The 13,838-nt window shown below is 44.2% G+C and overlaps 1 protein-coding gene across 1 annotated transcript; it reads left to right on the top strand.

Annotated features, from left to right (window-relative positions):
- Positions 1-4,782: 4,782 nt before the first annotated feature.
- Positions 4,783-12,964, top strand: LOC133923770 (vetispiradiene synthase 2-like). The gene is given in 8 exon segments (XM_062369030.1): positions 4,783-4,929; positions 7,794-7,913; positions 9,180-9,606; positions 9,648-9,699; positions 10,309-10,530; positions 10,962-11,094; positions 12,005-12,247; positions 12,375-12,964. Coding segments are annotated over 8 exon segments (1,560 nt in total). The 5' UTR covers positions 4,783-4,860; the 3' UTR covers positions 12,669-12,964.
- The last annotated feature ends 874 nt before the right edge of the window (positions 12,965-13,838 follow it).

The following is a 13,838-nucleotide window of genomic DNA, read 5'->3' as shown; positions in this document are numbered from 1 at the left end:
TGAGCTTCGGATGCCATTAGATTTTGCCGGAGGCACGTGACCTCTTCCTCAGTGCTCTGTTTGCCTCAGCGAAGGAGCTCACTTCCTTTTCAAGCTGCTGCAGGCGCAGCTCAGCCTCCCTCGCTCAGTGTGCGAATTCACATTTTTGGGCTTCGGTATTTTCCGCCAGGCCTGAAACATGTCCCTCTGCGCCTCTACATTCTTTGTGCGGGCTTCGAAATTCTCTGCTTGCTTGCGCTGAGCGTGCGAGATAAGCATAGCCTGCGAAAGCACGTGGGTATGAGAATGAGTAACAAATGAAACAATGCAGCGCGGTAATAAATAAATAAACATATAAAATATATACAAATACCTACGCAATGGCCACGTCGGAAGCGTCGATGAGTTCCACAGCAGGCTTTCGCGTGAGGGAAATCTCAAGCTCGGGTAGAACGAAGGTGCTAAAAATCTTCTTGGCATCACTGACCTCCCCCGAGCTTGGCTTAAATGATGAAATCTTGAAGCCTTTGACTTCAATAGCCTTCGCGTCGATTAAGCCATCGTGACTCATAAGCCCCTTCCCGCCACGGTGGGGCGTGGGTGGTGAAGACTCCTCTTCCATCTCTTTGGCTCTGTGGACACCGGACGACTTGTCGTCAGAGGAGGAACTCGAGGACGAAGAGGAGGATGACAAGTCAGCTACCGCCTCAATATTCTCGGCCCCTTCGACCTCAGTTTCCCCTGTCACTGGCTCAGCAGTTGTATGCGGATCCGAAGGCTCCTCCTCATCGTCGCTAAGGATTAGTGTGGGAAGGTCCACGTGTGTGCAAAAGGACGACTTCGATAAAGAGGAGCGAGGGTCCTGTGTGCCCTCCAGGGGCTCCTGTCGAATGGGTACAGCTCGGAGGGCCAGTGAGCCCTCGGGAGTCAATTCCTCGCGAAGGTCATCGAAGGCCACTTCGTGAGGTCTCTTCCTTAGGGCGAGTGCTTTCTTCTTCTTGCCCCCTTGCGGCAAGGGGTTCCCATTTCTTCGCTTCCTCTGGCTACCAGCGGAAGGTTCTCCACCGATATCGATGGCCTGGGAGCCCTCTTCACTTTGACCCAGTAAGGGCGCGCTCACTTTAGGTCTGTCCTTGTAGGCAAGACCCCGAAACTCAAAAATCCGGTTGAGCCATCGGTCGAGACCTTACTCAACGCATAGTTGGGCTTCGCTTTGGGTGAACTTCCCGAGCAGCATCATGGCCTTGGCCTCTACTTCGGCTACCGTTAGGTCTGCCACAGAGCAAGAAGTGTAAGCAAATGACAGCCAAGATGCACTTAGGAACGTGATAAAAGACAATACCTGTGAAACCTTGCAGAGCAGGGTGGGGACAGCAAAGCCCCTCCGGCCCTTTGTCTCCTAATTTCGGGATGCTTCAGTCCCAGCAGAGGGGCCATACTCTGGCTGCCACGAACTCTTCTACAAGATCGCGAGTTGACAGATACTTCGCACACCTGGCGAAGGCCTCAAATGTCGGCCTTTGAGAGGCCTTCAACTGCACATCGGGAGCACGGTTCCCCTTCACTTCCTCACATTTGGAAACAAGAAAATCTTCCTGGTCCACTTTGTGGTAGAACCACCACTGTGTCCAGTCCTTCGGCCACTTATTTTTATATACCACGGCTGGCATGGTAAGGCCAGCGCGATAAGTAAAGTTTAAGCATTCATTTGTTTCACAAGACAGCCCGGCTTCGGCTGATGGTGGAGCCGGTGGGCGGCGACGAAGGCCCTGGCTGACGCCTTCGCTCCTTCGGAACGGGCCGCCCAGGCGAACAGGCCAAGCCGTACAATAGCGTTTTGCATGAGCTGATGCAAGTAGACTTCAAACAATTTCAAAACTTTCGAGACCATCTCATCGCATGGAAAGCAGAGACCCACACGGAAGTAGTCGACGAAGACGATAGCTTCGTCATCTTCGGGTGGTTTGCCTTGACCTTCGGAGCCATCACGCTGAGCTTCGGAAGCTAAAAGACTGCGAGAGACTTCGAAAGCTAAGAGACTGTGAGAGACTTCGTACGAGAGCTACGGCTTCAGCGAGTTCACGCGATAAAAATTAAACCACCGCGTGGAGCATATTTATAGCAGTGAAAATAGGGGGTAACAGTGGTTAAAACGAGACGCGTCAGAAGTTGAACCGTAGCCATAAAAGACGTTTCGGCATGTAGCGAAGACATTTAACGTCCTCGATTCGATGGTTGTGCAGGGGCAAGATGGTCATACCAACACAAATACAAACAAAAAATAAAAAATAAAAATAGTCAAAATGAACAACATGAGGGGGCAATCTGCTAAAAAGTTAACCTAGCCCCCGGGAGCCATCGACGGGCCGAAGGGGACGTCGTTGAGCTATATCATCCGATTTACAGGGTCGGTCCCTCGAAAATGAACCTTACCTGTAGGGGGCTACTATTGGGGGATGATCTCCCGTACCCCTTCGGATGGCAAGTCGAAGTCCGCTGGTGATTGAGCACTGATGAATGTTGCAGTTGTGTTTCAGGAAGTGCAGGCAAAGGCTATGGCAGGCTTTCAGTCGGAGGCCGAAGGTCGATCCGCAACGCCATCTGCCAGCGTAGGCGAAGGCTCTGGCGTACCTTCGGTCGGAGGCCGAAGGTCGACCTGTGGCGCCCGGGGTCAGGATAGGCCAAGATCCTGGCGAACCTTCGGGTGGAGACCTAAGGGTGACCCGCGGTGCAGTGTCGGGACTGGCTGAAGGCGTCTGGTGGACGTCGAAGCCGCATAGTCGCTTAGGGTATAGTTGTAATTATGTAGATGTACTTGATGGTACCATAATGACCCCAAATATGTCGAGAATGTGACAGTTGAGAGGGTGAAACTGTAAATCCTAGCGTGGAGTGGTTGAGTACGGGCTATAAATAGGGTAGTACTACTGTAACTGAGGTGACAGAGCGATTAAGATTGTTTCACCCTCTAAACACGTGTCACACTTTAAAGCCTTCGGCTTCTCCTCCAGGCGAAAGCCTTCCTTGTCTAGGGACTCAGGTCCCAACAGAAATAATTTTAAAAAAATATTAAAATATATATATCGAAGACCATGCCGATATCCTAAACGATAAGTAAACGAGAACAGATGTAGTATAAATACCCCCAAATCCCCACGTTGTAAAAGAAATATTTGACTATGAAATCATATCCATCTTGTGATGTTTGTTGTCTTCCAATAGATTGATTCTTTCGAATTAAGCTTTTAGTTTTTAGTAAGGCACCAGAGTCTTGCACCGTAGTTCTTTCCATTCCTGAGGGGGTTGTAGATGCCCGAACTGCGGTTCCCACCGTATTCATGTCTTGGCATACGTGCATACGGCTTGATTGCATGGAAGGGCAATTTTTTCAATAGTTTTTCACCTACCCAAAATCTCACGGTGCACTGCCTCTTCGCCAAGTTGCACAGCTCCGCGGCTGCCAGTTGGTCGGCTGGATCTCCTCAGGCTCCTAGAGGAGCGAGTGGGCTCTCGGCCGACGCGCCGACGCCGTGATTCCGCGATGGCCGGCGTCACGTAGAGTCGGGAGTCGGAGAGATGGGGACCAGGGCGGCAGGGCCCTGCAAGAGGCGGTCCTTCTCCTTCGGCAGACGGCGGTCGGCGGATGGCGGTTCGGTTCGAGGCTTTGGCGGCTCGGCGTCGGTGCTATGCGATCCTGCAGACTAAAGTCGGGACTAGGGCGGCGGCCAGGCGCTGGCGGCTGGCGCTCCTAGAGGCCGGAGGTCTCGGCCCTCGGGCCCTCGGCGGCGTCTCGTTGAGTCAGAGACTCGGAGTCCGCTCGCGGCTTGCCGGCTACCGGCCTCGCGCAAGTCGCAGACTCGCAGCCAACTGTGAGTTGGGGGCCCCTGCGAGTTGGGGGCCCGGAGCGGCCGCACTGCTCGCCCCCCCAAGGGCTGCGAGTTGGGGGCCAGGCGCTACCGTGGCGGGCGGCGGCTCCGCGGCTGCCGGATGGTCGGCTGGATCTCCTCAAGCTCTTGGAGGAGCGAGTGGGCTCTCGGCCGACGCGCCGACGCCGCGATTCCGCGATGGCCGGCGTCACACAGAGTCGGGAGTCGAAGAGACAGAGACCAGGGCCCTACCTGCCTTGCGGGAGGCGGTCCTTCTCCTTCGGCAGATGGTGGTCGACGAGCGGCGGTTCGGGCGTTCGACGGACGGCGGTTCGGTTCGAGGCTTCGGCGGCTCGGTGTCGGCACTATGCGATCCTGCAGACTATAGTCGGGACTAGGGCGGCGGCCAGGCGCTGGCGGATGGCGCTCCTGGAGGCCGGAGGTCTCGGCCCTCGGGCCCTCAGCGGCGTCTCGCTGATTCAGAGACTCAGAGTCCGCTCGCGGCCTGCCAGCTGCCGGCCTCGCGCAAGTCGCAGACCGCTGCGAGTTGGGGGCCTGGAGGGGCCGCACTGCTCGCCCCCCCTGGGCCGGCCCTGAGCGATAGTTATGAAGTTCGGAGGAAATTTCCTTGGAGCCATCGTCCAGTTGTGGGAGCGAAAGCTATCAAGTTGGTGGAAAATCGTCGGAGCCACAAAACTTGCTCTCGCGTAATCAAGTTGGTGCAAAATCCTAGTCAAGTTAGGCAGCGGCAGTGGTCCAGTTGCGGAAGCGAGCTATCAAGTTGGCGGAAAATCCTGGGAGCCACAAAAGTTGTTCTCGCTTAATCAAGTTGGTGCAAAATTCTAGTCAAGTTAGGCAGCGGCAGCGGTCCAGTTGCGGAAGCGATAGCTATCAAGTTGGCGGAAAATCCTGGGAGCCACAAAAGTTGCTCTCGCTTAATCAAGTTGGTGCAAAATCCTAGCCAAGTTAGGCAGTGGTCAAGACTCTCACCTTGGTGAAGTTGCTCTTATAAACGATGGCCAACAGTATAGCTCCCTATTCCCCGACCTCTTCCTCTCCTCGACGTCCTTCAGCAGCACCCAAGGTTTGCTCACACCTCTACTCGAATTTGATGCGTCCATCGTTTATGAATTTGTTGGTGCATATATTGGATCATAAAAAATTTAATATTCTTGTTCTTGAGGCCATCTCCAGTAGTTACCTCAAATTTTCATCCTCAAAAACACTATTACAGCATCCTCTATCACTGTTATAGCATCCATTATTTTATCATCTCCAGCAGTTACCCCATTTCCTATCTTCTACTCCTCTTTTTTTCTCTCTGGGCCCGCTGTCAGCCTCTGTAAACAGTGTTGCTACAGTGCCCGACGCGTTTTTCTGCCTTCGGGCCCACTGCCAGCCCTGTGAACAGTACGATACAGTATTGCTATAGTGATATGTGCTGCTACAGTAGTCCGCAAAAAAAATACAGAACCTCACTCTCTCCGAAAACACTGTAGCATCACTGTTTTGCACTGTTGGCCTGACTGCCCCGCGAATTGTGTGGAAGATTTAACAAACGGAGGCTTGAATATATATATATATATATTGCCAGTGAACCGGATTTAGCGCATGCGATTGACAGAAAAGAGAAGACGTACAAGTCCCAGACACAATTGCCACACTCCACGTTCACACTACACGCACACTTAGGTGCGTGTTCATACACATGGTAAGAAGAGTTTGGAAGTCTTCAGACCTCCGATGTACGAAAAATACATAGTACCACCAAACGTGCACGCGTGTGTACCCTAGCCTACATGAGTGTTGAGCCTGGGGCTCGAAGGATCGTGGGCACGGAGCGATCCCACACTCGTACCTAAGGTTTTTAGGATCAAGATCCTAGGTAGGATCATTTTTTGTCGAACAGGATCAGATCGTAGGATCACGATCTTATAAGATTTTTATTTTTAAAGTTTAATTTATTTTTATATTAAAAGTATATTTAATAATTATGAAACATGGTTAAACATAGGTTCTGAAGATATAAACTAATAAAATATATCAGATTAAACTAATAAAACTTAATTCTGTATAGATCTTAATTATTCTGTAGGATCCTATAGAACTCGCATCTAAGACCCTAGGATCGAGATCCTATGTAGAATCTTAGCGATTATGTAGGATTATATGTAGAACTCTCGTCTAGGATCATCGTACTATGTATTTAAGATACATGGTGAGATCAGTATCATTTTAACTTTATAATAGTGTAATATCGTAAGATTTCATGATCCGTATCGGGATCCTAACAATCTTATTGTACCACCAGGCTGTTTTCTCGATCCCTTCCTTACTCGATATCATAACTAATAGATTATACATTGAATAGGTTTACCTAGAATTAGATATCTTTTTACATGCAGTACAGTTTAAAGGAACACTGCTATAAAAAAGGCACCTTTTTTGCTATTCCATTACTGTCGATTCAGCTAAAACAGTTACTGATAATACATCACTATCGGTTGTTATCAAGAGTCGACACTAAAAAGTTTATCAAAAAAACCAGCAGTGAAACACTTATCACTATCGGTTCGTATTATGAACTAGTAATGATAGCATTACTGTTGATTCATGTCATAAACTGATAATGATATTCCCTTCATTATTATTGCAGGTTCGTGTTACGAACCAGCCGTAACAATGGATCATCGGAAATTTATAACTTTTCATATGGAATTGAATAGAGACAAATTTTATATAAAAATTATAGCTCTCAACTAGATCTATAACTTTATAGTTGGCAACTTTTTTATTTGAAGTCATTAAAGTACCCAAATAATCGTCCAAAGATTCAGGCTAAAAGGTTCAAAAGAATAAATTATTCTATAGCCATTAGTTATAATTGTGAGGTGTGATCTAAAGTAAGCTTCGCGCGAGGGTTAATGTCGCTGGGTTCAATTCCCTTGAGAACCATAAGCGCGCGTATTTCACGTAAAAAATCGTGTGACTTACTTATTTGCGCGGGAGGTTCTTCGGGTGTTTTTTTTTTCAGCTCTAAAATAATCGAATTCAGAACCGAATATCAATACCGGATTGTTTCACCAACCGACAGTGATAGCTCGTGACTAACACTACCGATTAATCATTAACGGCTAAAAACCGATAATAAAACTAGTTACGAGTTGACAGCGATAGATTTTTTTTTACTAGTGAAATAAATATTGATCTCCTATCCTTACCCATGGTGCACAACGGCTGACTCCGAACCGGCCGATGTGAGCTGGCGGCCGATGCCGGAGCCCGGCAGCAAGGAGTGCACGCAGCTGGAGCACGGGCAGGAGGAGGCGTGTCAAGGGCGGTGACATCCATGTGGAGGCGAGCTGCACGCGAGCAACGCCTCCCCTCCCATAAAATGGCAAGAAAGGCGAGCGGCACATAGCCGTGCAGGAGAAGATGGCTGTTTTTTTGGCATGTCTATATTTATAGACTTGTATTTGCACTTTTAAATACTCCAGCTAATAGGTCAGGAAAAAAATACTATGTAGACCAATATCGTAGCAAAGGGAATTGCAAAATGAATTTCAGGCAAAAAAGAGAATGTCTCCTCTCAATTTAAGAGACTTAATTAAGACTTATCATACACTAAACATAGCTCTGTTGATTAGGGTCTTTATGGTGAAACTTACCCATCTGAATTCGGGTCCTGTTGGCATAGAGACTGGAACTTATACTTTCATCATCTAAAAATTAAGACTCATTAAGATACTATTACATGCTCGTGGATCTAAGGGACTTAATTAAGACTCATAACATACTATTAGATGTTAGCTACAACATATTTAAACTCAGCTCCAAAGACAATAAAGATTTCTAAACAATTTAAAAAATTCATGGAGAGATATACACATAATCCGATTTCACCCCTACTTGTATCCCTTCCTATATTCAAATTATGCATGTGTGCAGTTGAAACGACAGGCTATCATGGAACACGAGAACCCTAATAAGCGGCCCTCAGTGATGGTCAGTGACAGCAAGTGGACTGGATACTTCATTGAACCCCACGCTTTGCCTTGCTCTCACCAGGTATGACAGTAACAACTAACTTTAGGCCACGTTTCTCATTTTTATCTTAGGAATAAGTCCATTTTACTCTCTCAAACTATCGTATTTGTCCAAATAATCTTGAACTTTTAAACCGTCCATTTTATCCTCTGGAGTGGTTTTTCTTGGTGGTTTTGATGACGTGGTGACGGTTTCGCCACGTGGTAGTCCTAGTCAGCGTGTCCAGTCAGCGTGCTTACATCAACGTTGCGCAGTAATTCAATTTTTCTTTAGAAAAATAATTCATGAGAATAGATTATTCTAAAAAATAGGTTTTAAGTTTAGAAAAAAAAATCCAAAAATATAAAATAATTTAGATAAATATTTTAATATGTTTTAGCTCTGTTTTTATTTCTGTAAATATTATTTAATGTTTTTCTAGTGTAAAATTATTCTAAAAATGTTAGAATAAATGTTTCAATTTAGAAAATAGTTTTAGAAAATATAGATTAATTCTGATAAAGTTTAAAAATATTTTCTTTGATAAAATAAATACTTTTAATATGTTTTGTTGTATATAAAATTAGTTTTAATTCTAGAAAAATTAGATTTAATTTAAAAAAATAGTTTTCATCATTTTTAGTCGTAGTTTCACGTCGTTTCTAGCTGTTTAGAATAAATTATTTCGTAATTTTGAATGTGCCCAAAATATGCTCAAAATGTGTCCAAATGTGCCCAAAATGTACACAAATATGGCTAGAAAAACCACTCCAGGGGGTAAAATGGACGGTATTGATAGTTCGGGGGAGTAAAATGGACGGTTTAAAAGTTCAGGGGGTTATCCGGACAAACGTGATAGTTCGAGGGAGTAAAATGGACTTATTCATTTATCTTATGATAGATTTGTGCTGAATGTTTGTTTGATTTATTTGTTGCAAATACCAACAAAAAAGCCCCCGAGCGCAATCAAGGATAGGCAGGTTCGTGGCTAGAACTGCACTGATATATCAGTGCCGGTTCATATCTAGAACCAGCACTGATACAGTCATTCTTAGTGCCGGTTCGTGGCTGCAACTGGCACTGATAGTGACTATCAGTGCCGATTCTTATCTCCTCGGCCGTTGTTCGTACGCGGGACTTTAAGAACCGGCTCTTATACGTCTTCCGTACCGATTACTATTGAACCGGCACTGATGAACGTTTCGTATGTGATGTTCTGTAGTAGTGTACGTTTTCCTTTTTATCTTAGAATAGATTTGTGCTGAATGTTTCTTTAATTTATTTGTTGCAAATACCAATAAAATAAAGCCCCCGAGCGCAATCAAGGATAGGCGGGATAAACTTGTGCGGAAGGCTCGTTGCATGATCCAAGACCATATAAGCAATAATGATTTGGTCCAGGGGATGAAGACTGTTGATGCCATAGAACGCCTCGGTGTTGGCTACCATTTTGAGCAGGACACTGCCATGTTTATGGACGTTCTCAACAGGAAAGTGATCAGGGGTGATGACTTGTGTGCAGTCGCCCTCCAGTTCCGCCTGCTGAGGCAGCATCACTATGACGTTACCTGCGGTACTTACATCTATCATCAGCATCATCACATCAATACATTAGAATATATTCCATCAAACAAAAAAACAGTAGATTCTTTGTGTGTGTTAAGGTTTAGCTTGGTACACACAAAAACTTGTCTGAGCCAGAAAATGTGTATTAGCTTGTTATATTTGTACTTCAGCTATTGACACTTTTAAAGAAACATATTTTCAGCTATTGACACTTTCACATCTTGCAGCAGATGCACCGTGATGAGGTCAAGAACATCTCACTGTGAGTAAAACTAAATATCCTCGTCGCACAATTAGGGCCATGTTTGTATCGGAGATATTTCATTGGAAAGTTTTGGATCTAGTTTAATTTGAATTGAATACAATACTTTCCAACTAAATACCTCTCGCCGGAACACAAACCCTTAATAATTAACTGCACATGTGCATGCAGTTAATCATGTGATCAGTAAAATTAGGCGTAAGTGTGTGTGGCATCCTAGCCCAAGTGAAAGTGGCCCAGTGTGCCCGTTGTGGTACTGCACGTGCGCGTGAGTACTGTAGCTACGTGTCACTGTAGCATCATCAGGAGTTTAGTCCCGCATCTTAAGAGTCGAGGATGGATGAACCAACTTACAAGGCTGAGTTTTTTCGCAAAGCGAGGACAAAAGTATAAGCGGGTTACAACGTAAATATTCACGTTGTAATGTCTCAGACCTGTATGATCCACCTAACGTGTGAGTAAACCTAAGCCGTTTTTTGGATCCGAGACATTACAACATGAATGTTTGACACTTGGAAAATTTACAGTACTTAAAGAGAAATTGCAGGGTGTTATAAAGATTGCATATCAATGATGAATTAATTTGCTTCCTTTAATTAATGACTCAAGGTTGTACAAGGACCTTAATCCTCGGAGTACGCTTGGTGGATACATACGTGAACGGCCAGTCGAGTGCTACTTTTGGGCACTTTGTATCTTCTACGAGCCACAGTATAAAAAGGCACGCATGATGTTTGCAAGGCTTATCAAGATGTTTTCGCTCTTTGATGATACATATGATTCATATGGCACCTTGGGCGAGCTTCGTCAGTTCAACCAAGCAGTCCAAAGGTAATTATTAAATCCTACATCTAGGTAGGAATTTCGTGTCTAAATTGTACTGACAAACTTTAGCATTGTTACATAGCTATATGGTGACCTATAAAGCAATGTAGCAAAGCTTTACTGAAGGCTAGGATGTCCTAAATTATTGAATTAATGACTCACATTAGTCACCGTGGTACGTTAAACATATATCAATTAGCTAGAACGTGTCTCCGTTATGAGTTGGGGGGAAAATGGAATATCCAAACTCTTAACTTATGTGCAAATTATTAACTATTGTTCTATACCCAACCATCACCTGGCTTTTAACTTTCGACATATATAACATTTGTGTTAACCCACGTACCACCGAACTACTAACTTTACACCTTGTCCTTATGCAACTATGGAAATTCCTAACTAGTTGTACTTGTATCTGTACTTTGTCTTTCTAATAGTTGGGATGTGGAAGGTGCGAAACAGATTGGGAAGTGCTACGCATATGTAATGTCTCATCTTTCTAAGATCCTTGATGAATTTGTAGCCAAGGCCGACGCTTCACCCATTGGCATTGACTGCACCAAGGAGACTGTAAGTATGTGTGGGACTCGATTAGTTATTCATACAAGCTTGGTGCTGTTAACTGTTGCAGTAAATTTCACAAAACCATATGATAATGACATGTTTATGTGGCATACCTTAAGATTTGTATTACTGCATGCATGCTTGTATTAAATCCAATAATCGCATTATCCTTTACAAAATTGCATTACGAATAATTAAGAAAATTAAACAAGTTGTGATTGATTGAACATTAGATCATCTAACAAATTTCATTATTTTAAATATTTTGGAAATATTATACAACTTATGGATGTATTGAAGTGCCTAATTAATACTAGGTGACTCTAAGAAGTGTCACTGAAATGGGGACGCTTTCTTAGGTGTCACCAAGATTTTGGCGACTCTTCACCTAACATCACATTCGTGTCACCTCGAAAAGGAGACACAAAGTTTCATGGTGACACAGTAAATAGCGTTTATACAACAAATAGCGAGTCACTAAGTAACCTTCGTGTTGTAATGAGATCTCCGGCCCCTGTTCTTAACCAAGCAGACGAACACTCCTTTCTTCCTGATTCTATAGCCAGAGCCTAGTGATACCATATTGATGTCCGATGAAATTACGATATAATATCAATTGATCCTTGTGTTTTGCTTTGAGTTGAATCATAATTACTATATCTGTCGGATCAACAGAGCTGGTAGGATATGGATTAAAAAAAGGAAAATTTAGATTATATTGATACGTTTGGGGCAAAAACAAAAGTGGGATACTTCACTCTCCTACTCTTGTTATGTTTATATGTTATTTGCCATGGTCCTCGTATATTACATCTTGTGATTTAAGATTCATAGTCATTTTTTTTACAAACAGGAGTACTATATTACACGGCAACTGACACGGCTATATTCGTTCTACTGATTTTACCAAATGTAGATCAAGGAGGCAAGCAGGTGCATGTTACAGGAGGTGGTATGAAGAGAAGAGGGACACGTACCATCCTTGCATGACTATCTCAAGGTCTCCTCAAAAACAACGTTTTACTGGTCATTGGCGTGTATATCCTTTGTTGGAATGGATGCAAGCGATGACGTTTTTACCTGGGCACTCTCATTCCCTAAAATCATAGAGAGCGCAGCAATAGCATGCCGCCTGATGGACGACATTTCTGGCCATGAGGTAAGAAATTACAGAACTCATTCCACTAATTTGTCATCATATGTGTCTACAGGCAACCAAATGCATACATATGTGTCACAAACTATCTCTATCTAGATATCTTCATGTCCTTAAATTGTTTCAACAGTGCGAGAAAGAAAGAAGCAAATGTGCTACTGCAGTAGATTGCTATGTGAAGGAGCATGGTGTGACAGTTCAACAAGCAAAGCAAGCGTTGTCCTGCCTTATAGAGGAGCATTGGAGGAATATCAACCAGGAGTTTCTCAGCAACGACAAGGTACCAGCTCCAGTGCTGATGTGCGTGATAAACATGCTGCGCCTGATGGAGAGCGCATACAGGAATGTGGATGGATACACCCACTCTGAAGAGATAACAGACCACATACATAAATTGCTGAATGAGTGCGTTCATATTGATTAACAAGCTTATTGCGGGGGACTTAAGTTCAAGAAACTGCAACTTTCAAGAATAAATTGCACCACAACAAACCTAAATTATGTGATGCTCCGAAGAAAAATCAGCTTGATGTATGCATATCTGTTTATTTAGATGCTTGATATATGTGTGATCTCTGTGTATTCAGAATTTCAGATGTTTGATATGTATGTGGATAATAAAAGTGTGCGGCTTGAGAAATTAACCATGTCATTTTACTACCAAGTTTTCAGGCCAAGGTGTGCTTTGAGAACTAGAGTGAGTCCAGGGCACCTGTTTCACATCAATTGGTCCATGCTTGCTAAACTGAAGGCTGTAGAATGTGAACGTTTAGTGTGTGCTGTGATAAGATCAGGAAACGAAGACCTGGTGTGTATATATGGGGGCATGACAGTAATGATGATGTTGTTAGGTTTATACCTGCAGCACTTTGGTCCTGGTGAATATGCTGAGCCCAGACTGTGTATATTTGTGTGGTTCTGTGTGCTTTAGGCTGTGGTGGTAGTCAGTTGGTGACTCTGTATTAGTTGTAAGGGATTAGTATTAAGTAATGTGGTATTTTAGCTATAGCTAGTATCATGAGTCAGCTGGTTGTATGCCTGTGTGACTCATTTTATTTTGGCCTGTAATGATACTGTGTTGGTGGCTTTGCAGTTGTGAAGGGCTAGGACTAAATAGCATGATGTTGTATGTGTATCGGCTGGCTCGCTTTTTATCATACTGGGGACCTCTTTGGTGGCGTTTGGATGATGTGTGGTTAGTTAACTTGATCGATGAAATTTTCAACTGCAGTCACTTTCAATGTTGAGATCATGCGGACTGGCTGATTAGTTCGAGAGTTCGATGAGAGTTTGATGAGATGACATATTTATTTGATGAACTGCATTGGCAAACTTGACTCCTAGTTGTTACAACATCCAATCAGGGCTTTGCCTTCGGCTCTGAAAATGGGGGCACAATCGTCAGAGCAGGTGAATGCTAGATTTTGAAGAACAATCATTGGCAAGCAGGATCAATTGTAATGCATTGCACATGCACGAGTGGGCGATATAGACAGAGTAGAATACTACATTCATTGCTTAACCATACAAAGTTTCATATTCTAGCACAAGTACTGAAGGCATGCTTCATAGGTTAACCATATACCAAGTCTGA

This window comes from Phragmites australis, chromosome 7 (assembly GCF_958298935.1).
Source record: "Phragmites australis chromosome 7, lpPhrAust1.1, whole genome shotgun sequence".
NCBI lineage: Eukaryota > Viridiplantae > Streptophyta > Magnoliopsida > Poales > Poaceae > Phragmites > Phragmites australis.
The sequence above is the reverse complement of the archived record's forward strand: the minus strand, read 5'-3'. Positions and strand labels throughout refer to the sequence as shown.